This window comes from Chlorocebus sabaeus, chromosome 3, assembly GCF_047675955.1.
Source record: "Chlorocebus sabaeus isolate Y175 chromosome 3, mChlSab1.0.hap1, whole genome shotgun sequence".
Classification (NCBI taxonomy): domain Eukaryota; kingdom Metazoa; phylum Chordata; class Mammalia; order Primates; family Cercopithecidae; genus Chlorocebus; species Chlorocebus sabaeus.
Window position 1 is genome coordinate 21,120,066 of NC_132906.1, and position 26,025 is coordinate 21,146,090.

Here is a 26,025-nt window from a genome sequence, read left to right on the forward strand (position 1 = left end):
GTTTTCCATCCCATTTAAATCTCTGTCATCTGAAAATCTGATAGGCTTGACTACTGTGTTTCATTAAAGTCCTTGAAAAAATGATGGAATAGATCAGGGCATGCCACCAAAAACCTGTCCAAATTGTCATTGATCCATTAGCCAACATCCCTTTGTATAAAATTTTAACAAGTTTGAAATTGCACTTGTCTGTATATGAGGATTTCACAAGGCACTCTGTCAAATGCTGAAACACCAGATCTGCATCTAAAAGTCCCAGAACCCTATCCTTATTAACGACAACAATAACAACAAAAGGAAATGACACTGTGTGAAAACATAGTTTTTAGTATTCATCTTTATTTTTATTATTATTATTATACTTTAAGTTCTGTGATATATGTGCAGAATGTGCAGATTTGTTACATAGGTATACATGTGCCATGGTGATTTGCTGCACCCATCAACCCATCATCTGCGTTAAGTATTTCTCCTAATGCAATCCCTCCCCTTGCCCCCTACCCCCTGAAAGGCCCCAGTGTGTGATGTTCCCCTCCCTGTGCCCATATGTTCTCATTGTTCAACTCCTATTTATGAGTGAGAACATGTAGTGTTTGGTTTTCTGTTCTTGTGTTAGTTTGCTGAGAATGATGGTTTCCAGCTTCATCCATGTCCCTGCAAAAGACATAAACTCATTCTTTTTTATGGCTGCATAGTATTCCATGGTGTATATGTGCCACATTTTCTTTATCCAGTTGATCACTAATGGGCATTAGGGTCGGTTCCAAGACTTTGCCACTGTGAATAGTGCTGCAATAAACATACGTGTGCATGCTTCTTTATAGTAGAATGATTTGTAATCCTTGGGTATGTAACCAGTAATGGGATTGCTGGGTCAAATGGTATTTCTAGTTCTAGATCCTTGAGGAATTGCCACACTGTCTTCCATAATAGTTGAACTAATTTACACTCCCACCAACAGTGTAAAAGCATTCCTATTTCTCCACATCGTCTCCAGCATCTGTTGTTTCCTGACTTTTTAATGATCGCCATTCTAACTGGTGTGAGATGGTATCTCATTGTGGTTTTGATTTGCATTTCTCTAGTGACCAGTGATGATGAACTTCTTTTCACATGTGTGTTGGCCACATACATGTCTTCTTTTGAGAAGTGTCTGTTCATATACTTTGCCCACTTTTTGATGGGGTTGTTTATTTCTTGTAAATTTGTTTAAGTTCCTTGTAGATTCTGGATATTAGCCCTTTGTCAGATGGATAGATTGCAAACATTTTCTCCCATTCTCTAGGGTGCCCATTCACTCTGATGATAGTTTCTTTTTGCTTTTCAAAAAACCACCTGCTGGATTCACTGATGTTTTGAAGGGTTTTTCATGTCTCTCTCTCCTTCAGTTCTGCTCTGATCTTAGTTATTTTTAGTCTTCTACTAGCTTTTGAATTTGTTCTTGCTTCTCTAGTTCTTTTAATTGTGATGTTAGGGTGTCAATTTTAGATCTTTCCCACTTTCTTCTGTGGGCATTTAATGCTTTAAGTGTCCCTCTACACTGTTTTAGCTGTGTCCCAGAGATTCTGGTACACTGTGTCTTTGTTCTCATTGGTTTCAAATAACATTTATTTCTGCCTTAACCCAGTAGTCATTCAGGAGCAGGTTGTTCAGTTTCCATGTAGTTGTGTGGTTTTGAGTGAGTTTCTTAATCCTGAGTTCTAATTTGTTTGCACTGTGGTCTGAGGGACAGTTTCTTATTATTTCCGTTCTTTTGCATTTGCTGAGGAGTGTTTTACTTCCAGTTATATGGTTGATTTTAGAATAAGTAAAATGTGGTGCTGAGAAGAATGTAGATTCTGTTGATTTGAGATGAAGAGTTCTGTAGATGTCCATTAGGTCCACTTGGTGCAGAGCTGAGTTCAAGTCCTGAATATCCTTGTTAATTTTCTCTCTTGTTGATCTGTCTAATATTGACAGTGGGATGTTAAAGTCTCCCACTATTATTGTGTGGGAGTGTAAGTCTCTTTGTAGGTCTCTAAGAACTTGCTTTATGAATCTGGGTGCTCTTGTATTGGGTGCATATTTAGGATAGTTAGCTCTTCTTGTTCCATTAATCCCTTTACCATTATGTAATGCCCTTGTCTTTTTTGATCTTTGTTGGTTTAAAGTCTGTTTTATCAGAGACTAGGATTGCAACCCCTGACTTTTTTTGCTTTCAATTTGCTTGGTAAATCTTCCTCCATCCCTTTATTTTGAGCCAGTAAGTGTCTTTGCATGTGAGATGGGTCTCCTGAAAACAGCACACTGATGGGTCTTGACTCTTTATCCAATTTGTCAGTCTGTGCCTTTTAATTGGGTCACTTAGCCCATTTACATTTAAGGTTAATATTGTTATGTGTGAATTTGATCCTGTCGTTATGATGCTAGATGGTTATTTTTCCCATTCGTTGATGCAGTTTCTTCATAGTGTCAATGACCTTTACATTTTGATTTGTTTTTGCAGTGACTGGTACTGGTTTTTACTTTCCATATTGAGTGCTTTCTTCAGGATCACTTGTAAGGCAGGCCTGGTGATGACAAAAATCCCTCAGCATTTGCTTGTCTGTAAAGTATTTTATTTCTACTTCACTTATGAAGCTTAGTTTGGCTGGATATGAAATTCTGGGTTGAACATTCTTTTCTTTAAGAATGTTGAATATTGGCCACCACTCTCTTCTGGTTTGTAGGGTTTCTGCAGAGAGATCCACTGTTAGTCTGATGGGCTTCCCTTTGTGGGTAACCAGATCTTTCTCTCTGGATGCCCTTAATATTTTTTCCTTCATTTCAACCTTGGTGAATCTGATGGTTATGTGTCTTGGGATTGCTCTTCTCAAGGAGTATCTTTGTGATGTTCTCTGTATTTCCTGAATTTGAATGCTGGCTTGTCTTGCTAGGTTGGGCAGGTTCTCCTGGATAATACCCGAAGTGCGTTTCCCAGCTTGGTTCTATTCTCCCCGTCACTCTCAGGTACACCAATCAAACGTAGGTTTGGTCTTTTCACATGGTCCCATATTTCTTGGAGGCTTTGTTCGTTCCTTTTCATTCTTTTTTCTCTAATCTTGTCTTCATGCTTTATTTCATTAAGTTGATCTTCAATCTCTGATACCCTTTCTTCTGCTTGATCTATTCAGCTATTGATACTTGTGTATGCTTCACAATGTTCTCATGCTGTGTTTTTCAGCTCCATCAGGTCATTTATGTTCTTCTCTAAACTGGTTATTCTAGTTAGCAATTCCTCTAACCTTTTTTCAAGGTTCTTAGCTTCCATACATTGGGTTAGAACATGCTCCTTTAGCTCGAAGGAGTTTGTTATTACCCCCCTTATGAAGCATACTTCTGTCAATTTATCACACTCACTCTCCATCCAGTTTTGTTCCCTTGCTGGCGAGGAATTGTGATCCTTTGGAGGAGAATAGGCATTCTGGTTTTTGAATTTTCAGCCTTTTTGCGCTAGTTTTTCCTCATCTTCATGGATGTATCTACCTTTGGTCTTTGCTGTTGGTGACCTACAGATGGAGTTTTTGCGTGGTTGTCTTTTTTGTTGATGTTGATGCTATTGCTTTCTGTTTATTAGTTCTCCTTCTAACAGTCAGGGTTCTCTTCCGCAGGTCTGCTGGAGTTTGCTGGGGATTCACTCTAGACCCTGTTTGCCTGGGTATCACCAGCGAAGACTGCAGAACAGCAGAGATTGCTGCCTGTTCCTTCCTCTGGAAGCTTCATCCCAGAGGGGCACCCACCAGATGCCAGCTGGAGCTCTCCTATATGAGGTGTCTGTTGACCCCTGCTGGGAGGTGTCTTCCCATCAGGAGGCACAGGGGTCAGGGACCCACTTGAGGAGGCAGTCTGTCCCTTAGCAGAGCTGTGCTGGGAGATCCACTGCTCTCTTCAGAGTTGGCAGATAGAAACGTTTAAGTCTGCTGAAGTTGTCTCCGCAGCTGCCCCTTTTCCCAGGTGCTCTGTTCCAGGGAGATGGGAGTTTTATCTATAAGCCCCTGACTGGGGCTGCTGCGTTTCCTTCAGAGGTACCCTGCCCAGACAGGAGGAATCTAGAGAGGCAGTCTGGTTACAGCGGCTTTGTAGTGCTGCGGTTTGCTCTACCCAATCCAAACTTCCAGACAGCTTTGTTTACACTGTGAGTGGAACACTGCCTACTTAAGCCTCAGTAATGGCGGATGCCCCTCCCTCCACCAAGCTCGAGCTTCCCAAGTCAACTTCAAATTGCTGTGCTGGCAGCAAGAATTTCCAGCCATGGATCTTAGCTTGCTGGCCTCCATGGGGGTGGGATCCACTGAGCAAGACCACTTGGCTCCCTGGCTTCATCCCCCTTTCCAGGGAAGTGAACAGTTCTGTCTTGCTGTCATTCCAGGCACCACGGGGATATGAAAAGAAACTCCTGCAGCTAGCTTTGTGTCTGCCCAAATGCCCCCTAGTTTTGTGTTGGAAACCCAGGACTCTTGTGGTGTAAGCACCTGAGGGAATCTCCTGGTCTGTGGGTTGCAAAGAATATGGGAAAAACATAGTATCAGAGCTGGATAGCACAGTCCCTCATGGCACAGTTTCTCATGGCTTCCCTTGGCTAGGGGAAGGAGTTCCCTGACCCCTCACACTTCCTGCTCACCCTTTGTGGGCTGCACCCACTGTCTAACCAGTCCCATTGAGATGAACCAGGTACCTCAGTTGGAAATGCAGAAATCACCCCTCTTCTGCATTGGTCTGGCTGGGAGCTGCAGACCAGAGCTGTTCCTATTCAGCCATCTTGCCAGGAATCAGTATTGATCTTTTACATGTTTACAAAGTTGCACTGATAATCCATTGTGGAGTGCTGCATGGTATTTATTATCCAATTCACTTTTTAAAAAATCAGACTACACTTGGAGAATGTTTTTATAGCCAGGGACCTAAAAAAAGACTTCGATATTCACTATGAATTTGAATATGACTGGATATATTCAAGGGCTGACTGGACTGGCTCACTGGATGCCTATTTACATGAAGACTTTCTAGGAGTTTTATTAGAAGGCCAATGACTTGGCATAGTAAGACTAATATCCTGCTCCAGAATTATGACCATACGTCTTTGTGAAAGTGAAGCCTCCCCTTATTCAGCCAAGCAGTATTCCAGGTGGGAATGGAACATACCCAAGGACAGAAAGAATTGTGAGGCATGAATTTCATCTGTAAGTAATGACTGAATAAAAGGGATAATGTTCTATTATAGCATAGCATGGGCTGCTTGAATTCCCTTTTCATTCCAGAGATCAAGGGAAGAAATCATAGATTTCAGGCAATCATGGATTTGAGTACTGACTCTCATACTTAACAGTTGTGCTTATCGGGATCTGTTTTTAGAGAACCATTGCTAGTCTCTAATGAAAAATCTTTTTTGGTAAATTATGATTTTTAAAAATAACCTGACCTCGAGTCTAGAATTCTCTGTGAGTTCCCGGTGGACTTACTCTGGTTTCTTTTGATATCTTATCTCTTTCTTCTATGGATTTTATTTGAGATTATAGGGTTGAAACTAAATCTCTGGATATTCCCTTCTCAAGTCCACTTTAGACTTTTTTCCTGAATTGTTTGAAATCTGTTTTTCCAAAGTCTTAGCACATATCTGACCACATCCAGTTTTTCCTTTGCCGATAATCACTGCTTCTAAGTGTCCCAAGTAGTTTTCACTCGCTAAAAGTGGTTCTTATAATCCAAACTAAGACTGACTCTAAATAACCCTGTTTTTGTGACCAGTGGCTCCAATAGGTTTTGTGTACATGACAGCTTTTGTTTTGGAATCTCAGAAAAGTAGGGGTTTTCTATGAATAGGTCAAAGTAAAAACAAGATAATAAGGAATAACTACCCCTCCCCCACCAAAAAAGTTTAAGTTCAAGGGACTACATAGCTCAATGGGAAATGAAATTCAACCAAGACTCTAGAAGACTAAGTAGAGTCCAGGGGATAAACAGCAGTAGAGTTGGGAGAGGGACACTGCCTTCTCTTCCTTAAGGAGCATGGAGGTCCTCTGAGGGCTTGGGTGGTCAAGGGAGCTTGTCAGTGCCTAGCGGAGACATCCTCACAGGCATCTCTGCAGCTAAGAGGATCCTGGCAAAAGGATGTGAGCAGAGCATTTCCTTCTGGGTTCATAGTTTTTCGGGAAAGTGTGTACCTCCATGATGTACAGTGACACTCTCCCTCTAGCAGGTGAGTTTCTTTGAATTAGAGTTTAACTTCATCTTGGATTCCAATCAGGTGTTCCTCTTCCTCACTTGGTATCACCCATGAGGTCACATTTACCCTGGTATTCCATGAAAACACTTTATCACCCATCTTCTAAATAGCCAATGTCTTAAGCAGTGAATCTTATTGCTGTACCAATATTTTAACTGTGAAATAGTACATCTTTTCTACTAACAGTTGACATCATATTCCCTATAGTAATTAGATTATGGGTGTTTCTATTCCTTTTTTTGTAATCAGTTTAAATTATTTTTGAAATGTTAAACTACCCTTTGGGAAAACATTTTTTGTCCCAAACTTAGGATATACATTACTTCTTCATTCTTAAATTTTAAAATATGTCTACAAATTTATATCTCATTATTTGATACCATCTACATAGCTAGTTTTATCTTATTTCCTCCTTTCTTATAAAATGACAACTTTCAGTGATATTGGGTAAACACTGACGGTATGTCTAAGTCCTTCAGTCTCCTGCCTGACTTCATATGTCCCAAAGGTACCTCTTAGATTTGTGTTTGTGTTAGAGAGTGTCCACCATCTGTCAGCCTCATGTTGATTCTTCTATACCCTTCTTTTTATCAGAGTAGTAGGAAGACTGCAAAATACATTTCCCAAAATCCCTTGCCAGCTGGCATTCAATGGAGGGCAGGACATGAAGCCTGGAGGGAAGAAGCCATTTTAAAAAATTATTTTCTGCTTGCACCTATGGCAGTGCCGGCAGCAGCAGCCACATGGACAGCAACAGTAGTGACAGCAACAGTAGGATGAGCAGTTTGGGCAAGAACATAGAAGCAAGGGTGCCTGGTGAGTGCAGGTTCCTGAGGTGCTGCTCAGGGAGCAGTTCTCCAAAGGAAGCAGCCTCTATGGCACAGTGTCCATGGGCTGTGGGTAAAATCATTTTCCCTTTTGTCCTCCAGCTCTACGTGCAATCATAGTTTAGTGCAATCGCCGATCCTTGGACAACCTAACCCTCCTTGTTTTACTCCTCTAACCCATTTATATATTTTCATAACAGATTCCTTACATTAAATGCCCTCTGTCAAACACCCAGATCTGTTACTGTTCTCCTGATTGAGTAGGGTCCAATGCAAGCTGGTAGGAATTTCAGCATGTGTGTGCAACATCAGCAGATGCAGTGCACCCAGAATGAATTTCATCATATCCTGGAAAAACATTTGAGGAAGACTCGATTGACAGTGTCAACTCTGCACACAACTGTTCTTTATCTCTTGGTAAAGAATCATCAACCTCTCAGATCCAGTGAAAGATTTTATGTTATTCACTGGCATTTACAGACACTTGTTTGTGCTGTGCCTATTTCCCAGGAGGTCTGCATTCAAATTATTGGGGAAAAAATGCAAGACTTTTGCATCTGTTGAGCCCTTTCTTCTTTAAGGCATATGATTCATCACTCTCATCTCCCTGCTTTTTTCTTCCCCTTAGTCTCCTAAGAATTTTGAATGTGTTTTCTTTTGATATTTCTTCTTCCCTTTCCTCTAGGAACTCTTCATCTTTGCAGATAAGCTGGCATTCAGAAGGAGGACACTTGAGAAATAAAGGAAGCCAGTAGAATAATGCAGTCACAGAAGAAAGGATGAGGTCAGTGTGGACTCTAGTCTTATGCCACAGGTTCATTATCATCATATGTAGCCTCTAATTAAGATAACATATGGAGAATATCTTACTCCCCCACAAAATGAAAAGGAACTTAGCTTAAACTATGGAATAATTTCATATGTTACCACAGTCAAAATCATGCCCATGCCTCTATATTCAGGAATTCTTCCTTCATCATCCTGAGCAATGGGGAAAGGGACTACTGACTCCAAATTTTGGAAATGTTTATGTCATGGCCCATTGCCCTGATGGATTTCTTGACCTTTAATATTTAGGATCTCAGGGTGTATGCGTGTTACTCCCCCCTATCTGCATAGAACGCAGATATGGTAAATTTAGAAGATGATACTTGATTAGACACAAAATTTGGAGAAAAAATATCAAACTGTGTAGCTGAATGTTACCCAGAAGTGAAGAAAGGCATGCAGCCAGATTTCCCCAGCTCTTTGTTTCATCACACGATGTTACTTGGATATCAGCTTATCAACAGACTTCCATCACCACCACCGTATGAACAGAGTCTGCGTAAGAAAACTACACCGAATATGAATGCCAGCTTTTAAAAGTAGGGCAACTACAGTATAGGGTAAGTTCTTTTTAGGAAAATCTGTGTTTTTGTTTCAGATATATTATTTTGAAGATGTTTTTCTCTCTGAATTCCATGAGTATTTTAATCAAATTGTGTCAGGTATAGGCCACTTGAATAGGTAAGTTTATTCAGCAGTAGCTCCAGAAAAGCATACATGAATTGTTGCCATAAGAAAGAGCATCAGTCATTTCCTTATGCTATTTGAGGAGACAAGAAATCTTTTCAGCTTGAAGCATATTTATTCTCTGTTCTACAGATCTGGAAAATGGGAGGAGGGTTATTGAAATGATTTGAGTACAGGATAGAGCATAAGCGTCAATCACAGAGAATATTAAAAGAGTATATCTTGGTTGGTATGGTTTCCGGAGTGCACACATTTAAAATATTTATAGTTTAATTTATACGTTTATATAGCAGAAACAGTACACACAGAGATGTTGACTAATGTTTTCCTAATAAATTTCTCTTCTGGAAGAATGGAACCTTCGATATATGAACTCAAATGAGTCTCCACACGTATTACAATACTCCTTAAGCATGTGTATGTTTGTGAACCTATGTGTGCGTATGTGTTTGTGTGTCTGAACATGCATGAAGGTTGGGTAGAGAGAGAAGAAACTGGCATAAAGTGAGAGCATTCTATATTCACGATTTCAGTGAATCAAACACCCAATAAGGTAGGCATTGTAACTGCTGTCATAAGGATGAGAGGGCTGAGGCTTACAGAAGGAAAGAAATTCAAGTCTTTCTAGTTCTAAAGGCCATACAGCCTCTATTATAGTTTATTTTCTTCAGTTAGTACATGGTGCAGGGATTGATAATAATCTATGTTTAGCAGATTGTTACTATGCTTGATTTGCTGTGGTCTTACTTTCTATCATTCAGTAATTCACACTGCTAACAAAGACAAAGGAGTAAGCAGAGGGGAAAATACTCTGGGTTTGCACTCTGTGACTTGGCAACTGATTCCAAAATGTCTACTCTTGCTGGATTGTTAAATTCATATTATTATACACCCTTCAGACTCTAAACCCTAAATCACCAGGAAAGGAGACTTAATCATAGCAAATGTGACTCCTTTATTCTGTGTCTTTGTCAGGCAAGTGGAAACATGACAAGTTTAATAGTTTATTTTATAGTACAATGCTATAAAATTGCACATCTAAATTTGCAAGAAGTGGAGAATGATGTAAAGGCATACTATACTACCATTAAAAATTATATTTTTAAGGAATACTTAATGATCTGAGAAAGTGCACAAAACATACAAATTATGATCTCCCTTTTCTAAAATTACACACAATGTACACAGAAAAAATAAATAAATAAGAGGAAAGTGAAACTCAACGTGGTGCCTCATACCTGTAATCCCAGCACTTTGGGAGCCTGAGGTGGAGGATAACTTGAGCCCAGGAGTTTGAGACCAGCCTGGGGAATATAGGGAGAACATTGTCTGGGAAACATTATCTCTACTAACAATTTAAAAAATAACTGGGTGTGGGGTGTGTACCTGTAGTCCCAGCTACTTAGGAGGCTGAGGTGGGAGGATAGCTTGAGCCCAGGAGTTCAAGACTGCAGTGAGCTATAATCACACCACTGTGCTCCAGCCTGGGTGATAAAGTGAGACTCTGTCTCACAAAATATATATAAATAAATAAGTAAAAGGAAATCGACCAAATACGAACAATAATTATAGATAATTAGATACAAGTTGAGTATGCCTTATCCAAAATGCTTGGGACCAGAAGTGTTTTGAATTCCAGATTTTTTTTTTTTTTTTGATTCTGGAAAATTTGCATTATCTTTGCTAGTTGAGCCTCCCAAATCCAAAAATCCAAAATCCAATATGCTCCAATGAGCATTTGAGCATCATGTGGGCACTAAAAGTTTTGGATTTGGAGTATTTCAGATGTTGGACTTTTAGATTTGGGATGCTTAACTTGTATGAGTAATCTTATTTTCTCCTTCAATTTTTAAATTCTTCCAAATCTTCCAAAATAATATATATTACTTTTAGAATCAGATATGATAATCGATAGTATTTAAAATTATCAAAAAATTACTATTATAAAAATAGTATGCTCTACAACCCAGCTGTTCCAAACAGTTAAACAGAAAGACAAGGGCTCTGAATTATTCCTTAACTTCATAAATAATTAATAATTATTTTCATAAATAAAGGGCAAGACTAAGAAAAGGTGTGGAATTAAGTAGTGTGGTGATGTTCAATTACTTGGAAATGTGAGCAAATGTTCCTATCCCTTAGAACAAATTACATTTTTAAAAATTCATTCACTTGCTTACTTATTTACTTAAGTACATCCCCAAAACCGGTTGAGCTAAAAGAAATTTTATGCTATACTTTGTTGTTTCTTGGAGGTACAGGATAAACGATGGGACAAAACTGGAAAAGACAACAAAAGCTCTGGAATGTTCCACAGCTTCTTTTCATTCGAGTTTCTCCATCTATGATACTTCCTTACTAAAGGTATGGCCTGTCTCCCTCTCTCTCTCTCTCTCTCTCTCTCTCTCTCTCTTTCTTTCTTTCTTTCTTTCTTTCCCTCCCTCCCTCCCTCCCTTCCTTCCTTCCTTCCTTTTTCTTTTCTTTTCTTTTCTTTCTTTCACAGATAGAGTGACCTGTCTGTCCTTCAAGGTCTGAGGACTTTTTCTGCTGTCTTTGTTTACCTAGCATTAGGAAGAATATTTGTCCTAAAATAAGCCCTTGCTGAATGTTGAAGGCCATGCATGAGTGAATTAATGAGCACTTGGGTAACCTCCTACACCCGCCCCATTTCAGGAGCTCTGGTAGACGGTCACCTCTTCATGGCTGACCCACTGTCAGCAATGGGAAACTTACTAATTGGCCACACTGTGGCTGCCTTTTGAAGAGCTCCTTTTAGTCAAAGTTAGTTAAAGCCATTCTAATAAATAGGCTGTAAAAATTTCAGTTCTCTCCTAAACCCTCAAGGAAGGATCAACAACAGGGTAAGAATATTAGTAATGTTACCTGCTACTTCTCATTTAGGAAGTTTAGGGTTTTACTAAGGAAAAGAAGTAGGCATTTTTTGGCTTTGTAAAATAAAATCATCACTTTTAAGATTTTTATCTTCTATGGAAACTCCCATTGCACTTTGGAGTTCTGCTCTTGAAATTGGCTTCCAATTTTCATATTATCTTGTTCTCAATCATTTTATAAGGCAAAATTAGTTATTCAGGAGTGGAATTCATTCTCTTCAAATATATTATCCTTTAAAATATCTACTTCAGAAACTAAAGCTGAAATAGTATCTCAAATTATGAAGCACTTGGCTTTGCTACTTTCACTCCAGATAGATTGTCGATATTAAGTTTATGGCCAAAAAAATAAAAACAAAACGCTAACTCACAAATTTCAGGCCCACAGAAAATGTCTAACAGGTAAAAGTCACCTTACTCTACCTTTACATATAATTATCTTAAGTTTAGTTTCTATTGCATAGTTACCAACTCATTTTGAAAACTCTATTATTGTTTTGAATTTTTTGGCCCAGGGTGAACTTATTTTATCTTGATTTTTCTAGAATGTTGATGCCACTATCTGTTTCCCTATCTGTAAAGTGAACAGAATAAATTGTTCATCTCCTCGGATTGTTGAAAATTAAGAGATTATGCATGCAAAATACCTGCAAATACGAATGCAAAATGCTGAGCACAGTATATAATGAACACTTAAGATATCTTAGGTATGTAATAGTAATTGAAGTCTTGACCCTTCTTATTTCTTTCTACCTTTAAGAAAGTAGCCTTTTAAATGGTCTGTCTACCAATGATCTCTTTCCTTGAGCCATTCTCCACTGCAGAGCCATTTTTTTAAATGCAAATCTGGTCAGTTGAGAGTATGGTGTTTTGAGTTGGATCATTTGTTGGAAAGGCATGGGAAGCTGTCCTGTGCTTTGCAGGATGCTGAGCAAATCCCAGGCCTCTACTCACTGAATGTAAGGAGCACTCCCTCCTCCTCCCACCAATTAGGACAATCAAAACATTTCGCAGGCATTGCCAAATGTCCCCTGGGAGTCAAAATCATTCCTGTTGAGAGTCACTGCCTTAAAGACCTTCGATGGCTCCTCATAGGATAGTTAATCCTTAAACTCTTAACATAGCTAAAAGGTTTCCATCATCTTCCCCTAAGTCTTTTCACAATCAGACTCTATGTTCCCTTTGAACTAAAAAAAAAAAAAAAAGTTAGAATTTCTAACAGGTTTCCAGGTGTTGTGCATGCCATTTGAGAACCAGTATTCTAGTCCCTTAAGGAAATTCCTCATCTAAGACTCAGATAAGATGATCATCTCATTTAGGAAACCTTCCTTGACTGTTTAGGGAGCTTGTTTACATTCTTTGTTTTCATGCATGGCACCTTTTTACTAATGATATAATGAACCCTTACCACATTATTCATCCATCTATTTCCCTTGCTTTTGAGAACTTTCAGTGGGAAATTTTCTACCAGTCCAGAGGCCTAGCATACTTCAGCTCTGTGTAGCTTATTACAACCTACTTTCCTCAATAAGGATCAATGAAATTATAAGATCCTGTAAATCCTTAGATGTCCCTCAGTTCAAGACAATTACCTAGAATTTTTTACTCACATATTTTCATCATCATACAGATTAGCAGAAGGCTGTTTAAGCAAATGAAGAGAGGAAACTCCCCAATTGTTATTTTCCAATTGTTGCACATTAAAAATATATATATGTTTAGCAAGAGAAGCCTCTTATTTCCATAAAAGTTAGCTTTGAATACATCACAATTTGAATGCTGTGGAACTCCACAGACTCATCAAAATCACCTGTTCTGTTCCGACAGGACCTCAACCAAGGGCAACAGCGCTACTTTTACAGCATTATGAGGATTTACAACTCCAGGCCCCAGTGGGAGGCCCTGCAGCCCCGCTACATTCACAGCCTTCAGCACCAACAGCTGCTTGGTAAGTTTAACTACGTGATCCAAACTAAGCACCTAAGGAATCAACTTGTGCTGTAGCCAGAAGTCGTTTCCAGATAAATAATTCAAGTACAATGGCATCTACTGGCATGCTATTTTATCAACATAGTAGTTGGTTAACCAAGTTTCAAAGTGCTTATTCTTGACAATGGAAAGCAAGGTTTTATGGGTAAATTAATAGGGTTTAAAGAAATTCAAGTATGGATTGTGATAAAATGTCAACTCTCTGAGATTTGTGGGAACTTAAGTAAATCAGTGGGTCTGGGCTTACAAAACCAGGCGAGGCTCAAAGCACAGCTCAGCTCCTTGCTGTGTGCAAACTCAGAAGCTTGGTTTACTCACGACAATAATAGTTACATTTATTGTTCATTGACCACGTTCCAGACATTGTGCCAAGAGCTTTACATATGATATCTCATTTTATCTCCAATTTATGGCATAGAAAATGGAAGCTCAGGCAGGTTATGTAACTTGATCAAGATCACACACAGGTAATAAATGTTAGTTAGGACTTCAAGCCAGAGCTGTCACCTCTGAAGTTTATACATTTTCAGCCCCATCCTCTGCTGTCTCTCCTCTTCTTTCAACCTCTTTAGATTTTATGAAGCACAAATGAAATAATGGTTGTGAAAGACCTTCACAAATTGTAAGCATCAACTTACCGAAAGGCATAATTGTTGTAAAGTCCCTTTTCTTGGCAGGAAATGCTTTCAGTTGCTGGCTGCCCTTCATCATACCGTTCTCCTAACTCCACTAGAGTGCTTTTTAAACAAAAACCTACTCACCTGGCTTTAGCACATCTACTTTATACTGTTGTTTTTGTATTTACACAAACGGAAAGTGTGGTTTGTGCAATTGATTTAATAAAAACAATAACAATAGGTACCTTTTATTGAGGGCTTCCTATGTGTCAGGTGCTCGTCTAAGAACTTTGCAGGTATTGTATTTAACATTCAAACACCTCTACGTGGCAGGTGTCTTTATGACCTACAGTTTACAGAAGAGAAAACTAAAACATGGACAAGTTAAATAGCTTGACCAGGGTCATGCAACTATTGAATAGTAAACAGAGAAGCCGGGATTCAGTCTGGTCCACATGATTGCCTGAAGTGTCACTAGAAGCATCATCTAGTAGCTTTGTTTTTATAGCAAAATTGCATAGAAGCTAATGAATCCAGAAGCGGAAGTATTCAATGCTTAGTGCATATAAAATCCACCAGGTACCTTATCAAAATGCAGATTTCCAAGCTTAACCCTCAGAGTTCCTGATTCAGAAGGTCTTTAGAGTCATAAATCTGCATTTTTAATTAGCATTTTGAAAAAGCATGTGGCCTCAGCCCAGTGATTCACCAGTTGGTGTTCTGCAGACTACATGTTGAGAAACACTGAGAGAGATCAAACATACCTTTCTGGTTTGAAGAAAGTTTTGTTATCGAAGATATCATGGCTCAAGTCCCTTTCCAAATAATTTGACATGTTAATCAATGACTAAGTGTTTATTAACTTATTGAATGAGAAATGCAAAAGAAGAAAAATACACTTCCAGTCTTCAAAGATCATATAATCTGGGCATGCTCACCACAAGAGTAGAAAAAATTGTGTACACATAAGTAAATGTTTGCAGTTTTGTTTTCTTATTTGCTTTGTAAAATTGTTGATTTTGAAGTTTCTCTCATTTCTTTCCCTTAGGCTATATTACTCAATGGGAAGCCTTGTCTTATGCTCTTGTGCCTAGAGATTCAACCAAGACAGCCTCAGCCAAGGTAGCTCCTCAAAGAACCATTTCCTGGAAAACTTCAGCCATGACAAGAAGATGTCCATCAGTACTACCTGTGTCTGTGGTTCTACCTAGGGCCCAAAGTAAAAGGGGCCAAATGCTCAGGAACTGAGACTTGGCAGCATTTTCGGAAACAGGAAGTTTGCCCATGTATCCCTGGTATCTAGTGGGTGCTTAGTGCATATTTGTTGAATGACGGTGAATAATTTCTAATATAAACCCCAGACCTAAAAGTAATCTCTGATTCATAAAAATTTTGCCAGCAAGACGAAGAGGTTTAAGAGCAATGGAGCCTAGAGTAAGCAAGCCTTTCCACATAACATCTGTAGAGTAAAAGGACTTTTAAAGCTTTCAAAGTAAAAGTTTCCTTTGAATTAGAACCTCCCAGAGAAGTCCTCAAAACAGTGAAAGGGGACAAGTGACCAGAAGGAGCCAGGTCCTCTGTCACTGGGTGACCATTTCTTGCAAACTATCGTGTATACATTTTGAAAATATACATAACAACACGGGGTTAACACGGATCATAGAGGGCTTACAAAACTATATCATCCCAGCAACAACTGGCCTGTACATTTCCTTCCTCTCCTCTTCCCCATCAGGCAATGGCATTTAATATGGTCCCAAAGCTCTTTTAGTTCTCACCTGGTTTGATCACGTTGTGTCATCTTGAAATGTGCACTTATCAGTCTACCACAGCTGAATTGATTTTATGCAGCTGTAACCGGCCTTGACATGGATAAGAGAATTCATGCACACATCTTTCCCCGGCAGCTGAAGAAACACTCTTAAAAGAATGTGAAATAGCCCTGAAGACTTGATTTCAAGTCCAAGCTTTCTGTGGCCTCAAATGTTTTAAGCAAAGTACACAAAACTATACTAAGCAAAAAGTGAGATAGCAGTGAGTCAGTTCATCAAATAAATGGCATAGTGTTGCGTTAGTTATATTTAATGGTTATTTTCATCACCAGAGATTTTGTGTGTGTGTGTGTGTATGTGTGTGTGTGTCTGTGTGTGTGTGTTAAAAATCAGTCACCAGTTCTCAAGTAAAGTCAAAACAAAAAAAAATGCTTCTTCCTCATCATTTTAAAATACATCACCCCATTCAAATCAGCTAATGCCTATGAAAGGAATTGGTTGAGGTGGAATATAAACTTGATTGACAAGAGATGTGCTAACATTGATCTGAAAGGAATATGCTGCATTATTATCAGAAAAAAATCATTATCTTCTCTTTGCAATCATGAACATATAACATATAAAATTTGTCATGAGATTCTGAAAACTAGTATTGAGGTCAAGCACTACTTCTGAGCTCCTGTCTGACTTTTCTTTGGGAGGAATAGGAAGCGTGGTTGGCCCACTAGTCTGATAAGAAGTCTTGAGGAAACTAATACTGACCTTGCTGGGATCATTCACTTAATCATAAAGACACTTCTTGACCTCTGCAAATTCTGGCCCTGACATGTATTCTAAATACCTTTACAGTTCTAAGTTAGAAATTGTTACATAGACTTAAAAGAAGAAAAGACTCCAGTGCGACTGGGATGAGCTGCATGATAGCCTCATAAAGCAGAGAGGTTGGTGGGAGACCTAACTTGGCCTATACTAACCTTCCTATTGTTTTCACAATGGGCCTTTTATATCCTCTGATCTGCTTGCCTGCACTTTTATCTTAGACTATTTTTTGATGGGCATAGGTATTTGCTGTGTAAGCCTTACCTAGTGATGCAGAATATCAAGGAGGCCACTTACAATTCTAAGCTGCATCCCTGTATCAAAAATCTCAGAAGCACCTTGCATTCGATAGAGGCTTTTAAGAGCAGACTGACAGGTGAATGTCACAGGTCCACAAGAAGGACAAATAGATTTAAGTTGGTACAAAAGTTTCCATTTGTTGGTTCTCCCTTTTAAGAAGATAATGTGCCCCTGCACTTGAGTACCTTACTTGAAACTTAAAGAAATGTGATTGGTTATGGTGCTGGGAGAAAGGGGTGTACCTGGGAGGACATCGAGAAAGATAAACAAAGGGGAAGGAAGAGAGGACAACCTGTAACTTTTAGCAAAGGCTACCACTTTTAACTGTTAGAGAAAATGCTATTGCTAGAACTCATAATGTCAATATACACTATCAGAACTTAAGTCCTGGGGCGGAGCAAGATGGCCGAATAGGAACAGCTCCAGTCTCCAACTCCCAGCGCGAGCGACACAGAAGACCGGTGATTTCTGCATTTTCAACTGAGGTACTGGGTTCATCTCACTGGGGAGTGCCAGATGATCGGTGCTGGTCAGCTGCTGCAGCCCGACCAGCGAGAGCTGAAGCAGGGCGAGGCATTGCCTCACCTGGAAAGCGCAAGGGGGAAGGGAATCCCTTTTCCTAGCCAGGGGAACTGAGACACATAACACCTGGAAAATCGGGTAACTCCCACCCCAGTATTGCGCTTTAAGCAAACAGGCACACCAGGAGATCATATCCCACACCTGGCCGGGAGGGTCCCACACCCACGGAGCCTCCCTCATTGCTAGCACAGCAGTCTGTGATCTACCGGCAAGGCAGCAGCGAGGCTGGGGGAGGGGCGCCCGCCATTGCTGAGGCTTAAGTAGGTAAACAAAGCTGCTGGGAAGCTCGAACTGGGTGGAGCTCACAGCAGCTCAAGGAAACCTGCCTGTCTCTGTAGACTCCACCTCTGGGGACAGGGCACAGTAAACAATAACAAACGCAGCAGCTCTGCAGACACAAATGACTCTGTCTGACAGCTTTGAAGAGAGCAGTGGATCTCCCAACACGGAGGTTGAGAACTGAGAAGGGACAGACTCCCCGCTCAAGTGGGTCCCTGACCCCTGAGTAGCTAACTGGGAGACATCCCCCACTAGGGGCAGCCTGACACCCCACACCTCACAGGGGGGAGTACACCCCTGAGAGGAAGCTTCCAAAGCAAGAATCAGACAGGTACGCTCGCTGTTCAGAAATATTCTATCTTCTGCAGCCTCTGCTGCTGATACCCAGGCAAACAGGGTCTGGCATGGACCTCAAGCAATCTCCAACAGACCTACAGCTGAGGGTCCTGACTGTTAGAAGGAAAGCTATCAAACAGGAAGGACACCTACACCAAAACCCCATCAGTACATCACCATCATCAAAGACCAGAGGCAGATAAAACCACAAAGATGGGGAAAAAGCAGGGCAGAAAAGCTGGAAATTCAAAAAATAAGAGCGCATCTCCCCCGGCAAAGGAGCGCAGCTCATCGCCAGCAATGGATCAAAGCTGGACGGAGAATGACTTCGACGAGATGAGAGAAGAAGGCTTCAGACCATCAAATTTCTCAGAGCTAAAGGAGGAATTACGTACCCAGCGCAAAGAAACTAAAAATCTTGAAAAAAAAGTGGAAGAATTGATGGCTAGAGTAATTAATGCAGAGAAGCTCATAAACGAAATGAAAGAGACGAAAAACATGACACGAGAAATACATGACAAATGCACAAGCTTCAGTAACCGACTCGATCAACTGGAAGAAAGAATGTCAGCGATGGAGGATCAAATGAATGAAATGAAGCGAGAAGAGAAACCAAAAGAAAAAAGAAGAAAAAGAAATGAACAAAGCCTGCAAGAAGTATGGGATTATGTAAAAAGACCAAATCTACGTCTGATTGGGGTGCCTGAAAGTGAGGGGGAAAATGGAACCAAGTTGGAAAACACTCTTCAGGATATCATCCAGGAGAACTTCCCCAACCTAGTAGGGCAGGCCAACATTCAAATCCAGGAAACACAGAGAACGCCACAAAGATACTCCTCGAGAAGAGCAACTCCAAGACACATAATTGCCAGATTCACCAAAGTTGAAATGAAGAAAAAAATCTTAAGGGCAGCCAGAGAGAAAGGTCGGGTTACCCACAAAGGGAAGCCCATCAGACTAACAGCAGATCTCTCGGCAGAAACTCTTCAAGCCAGAAGAGAGTGGAGGCCAATATTCAACATTCTTAAAGAAAAGAATTTTAAACCCAGAATTTTATATCCAGCCAAACTAAGTTTCATAAGTGAAGGAGAAATAAAATCCTTTACAGATAAGCAAATGCTTAGAGATTTTGTCACCACTAGGCCTGCCTTACAAGAGACCCTGAAGGAAGCACTAAACATGGAAAGGAACAACTGGTACCAGCCATTGCAAAAACATGCCAAAATGTAAAGACCATCAAGGCTAGGAAGAAACTGCATCAACTAACGAGCAAAATAACCAGTTAATATCATAATGGCAGGATCAAGTTCACACATAACAATCTTAACCTTAAATGTAAATGGACTAAATGCTCCAATTAAAAGACACAGACTGGCAAACTGGATAAAGAGTCAAGACCCATCAGTCTGCTGTATTCAGGAGACCCATCTCACACGCAGAGACATACATAGGCTCAAAAGAAAGGGATGGAGGAAGATTTACCAAGCAAATGGAGAACAAAAAAAAGCGGGGGTTGCAATACTAGTCTCTGATAAAACAGACTTTAAACCATCAAAGATCAAAAGAGACAAAGAAGGCCATTACATAATGGTAAAGGGATCAATTCAACAGGAAGAGCTAACTATCCTAAATATATATGCACCCAATACAGGAGCACCCAGATTCATAAAGCAAGTCCTTAGAGACTTACAAAGAGACTTAGACTCCCATACAATAATAATGGGAGACTTCAACACTCCACTGTCAACATTAGACAGATCAACGAGACAGAAAGTTAACAAGGATATCCAGGAATTGAACTCATCTCTGCAGCAAGCAGACCTAATAGACATCTATAGAACTCTCCACCCCAAATCAACAGAATATACATTCTTCTCAGCACCACATCGTACTTACTCCAAAATTGACCATGTAATTGGAAGTAAAGCACTCCTCAGCAAATGTACAAGAACAGAAATTATAACAAACTGTCTCTCAGACCACAGTGCAATCAAACTAGAACTCAGGACTAAGAAACTCAATCAAAACCGCTCAACTACATGGAAACTGAACAACCTGCTCCTGAATGACTACTGGGTACATAACGAAATGAAGGCAGAAATAAAGATGTTCTTTGAAACCAATGAGAACAAAGATACAACATACCAGAATCTCTGGGACACATTTAAAGCAGTGTGTAGAGGGAAATTTATAGCACTAAATGCCCACAAGAGAAAGCAGGAGAGATCTAAAATTGACACTCTAACATCGCAATTAAAAGAACTAGAGAAGCAAGAGCAAACACATTCGAAAGCTAGCAGAAGGCAAGAAATAACTAAGATCAGAGCAGAACTGAAGGAGATAGAGACACAAAAAACCCTCCAAAAAATCAATGAATCCAGGAGTTGGTTTTTTGAAAAGATCAACAAAATTGACAGACCACTAGCAAGACTAATAAAGAAGAAAAGAGAGAAGAATCAAATCGACGCAATTAAAAATGATAAAGGGGATATCACCACCGACCCCACAGAAATCCAAACTACCATCAGAGAATACTATAAACACCTCTATGCAAATAAACTGGGAAATCTAGAAGAAATGGATAATTTCCTGGACACTTACACTCTTCCAAGACTAAACCAGGAAGAAGTTGAATCCCTGAATAGACCAATAGCAGGCTCTGAAATTGAGGCAATAATTAATAGCCTACCAACCAAAAAAAGTCCAGGACCAGATGGATTCACAGCTGAATTCTACCAGAGATACAAGGAGGAGCTGGTACCATTCCTTCTGAAACTATTCCAATCAATAGAAAAAGAGGGAATCCTCCCTAACTCATTTTATGAGGCCAACATCATCCTGATACCAAAGCCTGGCAGAGACACAACAAAAAAAGAGAATTTTAGACCAATATCCCTGATGAACATTGATGCAAAAATCCTCAATAAAATACTGGCAAACCGGATTCAGCAACACATCAAAAAGCTTATCCACCATGATCAAGTGGGCTTCATCCCTGGGATGCAAGGCTGGTTCAACATTCGCAAATCAATAAACATAATCCAGCATATAAACAGAACCAAAGACAAGAACCACATCATTATCTCAATAGATGCAGAAAAGGCTTTTGACAAAATTCAACAGCCCTTCATGCTAAAAACGCTCAATAAATTTGGTATTGATGGAACGTACCTCAAAATAATAAGAGCTATTTATGACAAACCCACAGCCAATATCATACTGAATGGGCAAAAACTGGAAAAATTCCCTTTGAAAACTGGCACAAGACAGGGATGCCCTCTCTCACCACTCCTATTCAACATAGTGTTGGAAGTTCTGGCTAGGGCAATCAGGCAAGAGAAAGAAATCAAGGGGATTCAGTTAGGAAAAGAAGAAGTCAAATTGTCCCTGTTTGCAGATGACATGATTGTATATTTAGAAAACCCCATTGTCTCAGCCCAAAATCTCCTTAAGCTGATAAGCAACTTCAGCAAAGTCTCAGGATACAAAATTAATGTGCAAAAATCACAAGCATTCTTATATACCAGTAACAGTCAAACAGAGAGCCAAATCAGGAATGAACTTCCATTCACAATTGCTTCAAAGAGAATAAAATACCTAGGAATCCAACTTACAAGGGATGTAAAGGACCTCTTCAAGGAGAACTACAAACCACTGCTCAGTGAAATCAAAGAGGACACAAACAAATGGAAGAACATACCATGCTCATGGATAGGAAGAATCAATATCGTGAAAATGGCCATACTGCCCAAGGTAATTTATAGATTCAATGCCATCCCCATCAAGCTACCAATGAGCTTCTTCACAGAATTGGAAAAAACTGCTTTAAAGTTCATATGGAACCAAAAAAGAGCCCGCATCTCCAAGACAATCCTAAGTCAAAAGAACAAAGCTGGAGGCATCACGCTACCTGACTTCAAACTATACTACAAGGCTACAGTAACCAAAACAGCATGGTACTGGTACCAAAACAGAGATATAGACCAATGGAACAGAACAGAGTCCTCAGAAATAATACCACACATCTACAGCCATCTGATCTTTGACAAACCTGAGAGAAACAAGAAATGGGGAAAGGATTCCCTATTTAATAAATGGTGCTGGGAAAATTGGCTAGCCATAAGTAGAAAGCTGAAACTGGATCCTTTCCTTACTCCTTATACGAAAATTAATTCAAGATGGATTAGAGACTTAAATGTTAGACCTAATACCATAAAAATCCTAAAGGAAAACCTAGGTAGTACCATTCAGGACATAGGCATGGGCAAAGACTTCATGTCTAAAACACCAAAAGCAACGGCAGCAAAAGCCAAAATTGACAAATGGGATCTCATTAAACTAAAGAGCTTCTGCACAGCAAAAGAAACTACCATCAGAGTGAACAGGCAACCTACAGAATGGGAGAAAATTTTTGCAATCTACTCATCTGACAAAGGGCTAATATCCAGAACCTACAAAGAACTCAAACAAATTTACAAGAAAAAAACAACCCCATTAAAAAGTGGGCAAAGGATATGAACAGACATTTCTCAAAAGAAGACATTCATACAGCCAACAGACACATGAAAAAATGCTCATCATCACTGGCCATCAGAGAAATGCAAATCAAAACCACAATGAGATACCATCTCACACCAGTTAGAATGGCGATCATTCAAAAGTCAGGAAACAACAGGTGCTGGAGAGGATGTGGAGAAATAGGAACACTTTTACACTGTTGGTGGGATTGTAAACTAGTTCAACCATTATGGAAAACAGTATGGCGATTCCTCAAGGACCTAGAACTAGATGTACCATATGACCCAGCCATCCCATTACTGGGTATATACCCAAAGGATTATAAATTATGCTGCTATAAAGACACATGCACACGTATGTTTATCGCAGCACTATTCACAATAGCAAAGACTTGGAATCAACCCAAATGTCCATCAGTGACAGATTGGATTAAGAAAATGTGGCACATATACACCATGGAATACTATGCAGCCATAAAAAAGGATGAGTTTGTGTCCTTTGTAGGGACATGGATGCAGCTGGAAACCATCATTCTTAGCAAACTATCACAAGAACAGAAAACCAAACACCGCATGTTCTCACTCATAGGCGGGAACTGAACAATGAGATCACTTGGACTCGGGAAGGGGAACCTCACACACCGGGGCCTATCATGGGGACGGGGGAGGGGGGAGGGATTGCATTGGGAGTTATACCTGATGTAAATGACGAGTTGATGGGTGCAGCACACCAACATGGCACAAGTATACATATGTAACAAACCTGCACGTTATGCACATGTACCCTACAACTTAAAGTATAATAATAATAAATTAATGAAAAAAAAAAAAAGAACAAAATTAAAAAAAAAAAAAAAAAGAATTCAGTTCCCTGGGGCCTGGTGGACTCAGGGCCTCAGTTCCTTACTGGCTGTTGGCTGGAGGCTGCTCTCATAGGCCCTGCCACATAGGCCACTCAACAGGGCATCTCGCCAATGGCAACTTGCTTCATCAGAGCTAGAAAACCAGAGAGTGTGTGTAATGTGGAAGTCACGATCTTTTATAACTTAACCTATCAGTTTCACTAAGTTCTATTCAATAGAAACAAGTCACTAGGTCCAGTCCCACACAAAGGAAGGTAGTCAAAGGTATGAATACAGAAGGTGGGCTTATTGGGAGCCATTTCAGAAGTGTCTACCAAAGCCAGGACTAGGGTGAAGTGAGTGACATGCCAGGGGCACAAAATTGAAGGTAACACTTATTCTAGCACAGCCCTGAGAATGAATCCCACCAGATACCTCATTCACCTCACCCTGGTCCTGACCCTGCTGCCTGCCACATGCACCTAACACATCTATTCTGTTTTCCGCCTACCCAATTTGTGCTCCCTGCAGAGACACTAGCCTGAGCCTGTCTTCTCGGGCAACTCTTCCATGGTGTGCATTTTCTTTCCTCCATGACCCTCTCCTGAATCTTAGTTGTTTTTTGTTCCAATTTTCTAGTATGCTCTTGGGGAAAAATGAGATGAAATAAGTCTAAATATTTAATAATTAATACCTAATTCTTACATAATCTATATGTTTAGAACAGTATTTATTAGAATACCTTCCACATACCCAACTCACTGAGGATACTTAATGAACATGCAAATTCCACTCCTGGGTCCCATTCTAGACCCAGTGAATCGGGATCAGAATCTGAGAGATAGCATCCCTGGTGACTTAAGTTTGTTAAAACATAATGGCCTTTTGCATTACGGAGTGACTTCATTAGTCATATGCCTTAACCCTAAAAAACTGAATTTCTATTCGGAAAATTTGGCAAAAATTTAGGGGCAAGAGCTGCGTGATTAGAGAGTCTTTTTTGGGTAGGGGAAATATCTCCTTGATAACCCTCAATATCTTGTGAGATAAACTACTTATTATTCTCACTTAAAAGCTGGTTGAACTGATGATATATTTTAAAGCATACCTGTACCTACTCAAATGGTTTCTTTTTCCTTGGTATTACTAAATATGCATTACAGTGTTACCAAATGAATCCTTGGCTTTTCCTAGCAGTCCGTGTTTTGTGATGAAGTCCATAGGAGTGTGTTCAAGAGTTGCTGTACCTTTTCAATTAAAATGAGTTGCTAATTGCATCAGTGCTTATAGAGGAAACCATTATATCAGCCTCATTGACTCTGCTTTTCCCCACTAAATTACAGTCAGTTGCCTGAAATGTAATCAATTCCTGTATTGAAAATCAATCCTGTGTCTGCCTCTAGAGAATTCTCGCTCATTTTTCTCCGTATTAGAGCTATCACACCATGCCAGTTACACAATGGATTCAGCCAAGTCAGAAGTAGAAGCAATGCCTGTCGCTATTGAAAACCACAGATTAGGTGCAGGGTCAGAGGCAATTACCCAATTGCAATGGAATCAAAAACTCAGATGTTATGTGGTGTGAGTTCCTTAGCATCCTCCTGGCTCATAGATCATGGGAGACCTGAGGGCAACCAAGTACCTGGTTATAAATGAAGAGTCCTAGAGAAAGAAATTTCCCACTTTAAGAATAATGTAATGGGTTGGGTGTGGTGGCTCAAGCCTGTAATCCCAACACTTTGTGAAGTCGAGGTGGGAAAGGTCAGGAGTTTGAGACCAGTCTGGCCAACATGGTGAAACCCCATCTCTACTAAAAATGCAAAAATTAGCTGGGCGTGGTGACTCACACCTGTAGTCCCAGCTACTTGGGAGGCTGAGGCACAAGAATTGCATGAATCTGGGAGGTGGAAGCTGTACTGAGCTGAGGTCATGATTACGCCGCTGCACTCCAGCCAGGCAACAGAGTGAGACTGCGTCTCAAAATAATAATTAATAATAATAATAATAATGCAATGAAGGATATTTGGATATTTGATTTTCTAGAAGGACAATCAAAATGACTTGACCAGGTATCGTTGAAAGTCAGTGCTATTTCAGAAGTCTAGCTTTCTTTAAGAAAAAAATCACATTCTTGTAAATATATAACTTATTTGAATTCAGTAAGCCAATATGTGTTGCATTGTGCATTTATGTAAGAAAGTAAAGATCAGAAGGCAAAGCTCCATGTTTCAGGAGGTGTCTTTGAAACACAAAATGTAAGGTCAGGCAGGGAAGGAGGGGCTGGGGCTGGTTGAGGGCTGGGAGGCATGCTGAGGGGTCAGATGGTGTGTAAAAGGCATCGAGCAGGTGTCGAATGTGGCTTCATTTTCTAACTGAAGGACTAGAGAGCTGAAAACGCAGTCAGGGAATTAAGATCAAAAGTATATATGTATAATCCATGCAAATTAAACAGCTTTTAATTCATGGAAGAGTCAGGCTTCAAGGTTCAAGCCATCAGG

At 40.0% G+C, this 26,025-nt stretch overlaps 2 protein-coding genes across 23 annotated transcripts in view; one reads left to right on the forward strand and one right to left on the reverse strand.

The window, feature by feature from the left end:
• Positions 1-26,025, reverse strand: part of EPSTI1 (epithelial stromal interaction 1) — a 315,408-nt gene that overhangs the window by 87,887 nt on the left and 201,496 nt on the right. The gene's annotated exons all lie outside the window — the stretch shown is intronic.
• FAM216B (family with sequence similarity 216 member B) lies at positions 5,791-17,536 on the forward strand. The gene is given in 4 exon segments (XM_007960256.3): positions 5,791-10,916; positions 10,919-10,947; positions 13,302-13,422; positions 15,129-17,536. Coding segments are annotated over 4 exon segments (414 nt in total). The 5' UTR covers positions 5,791-10,852; the 3' UTR covers positions 15,329-17,536.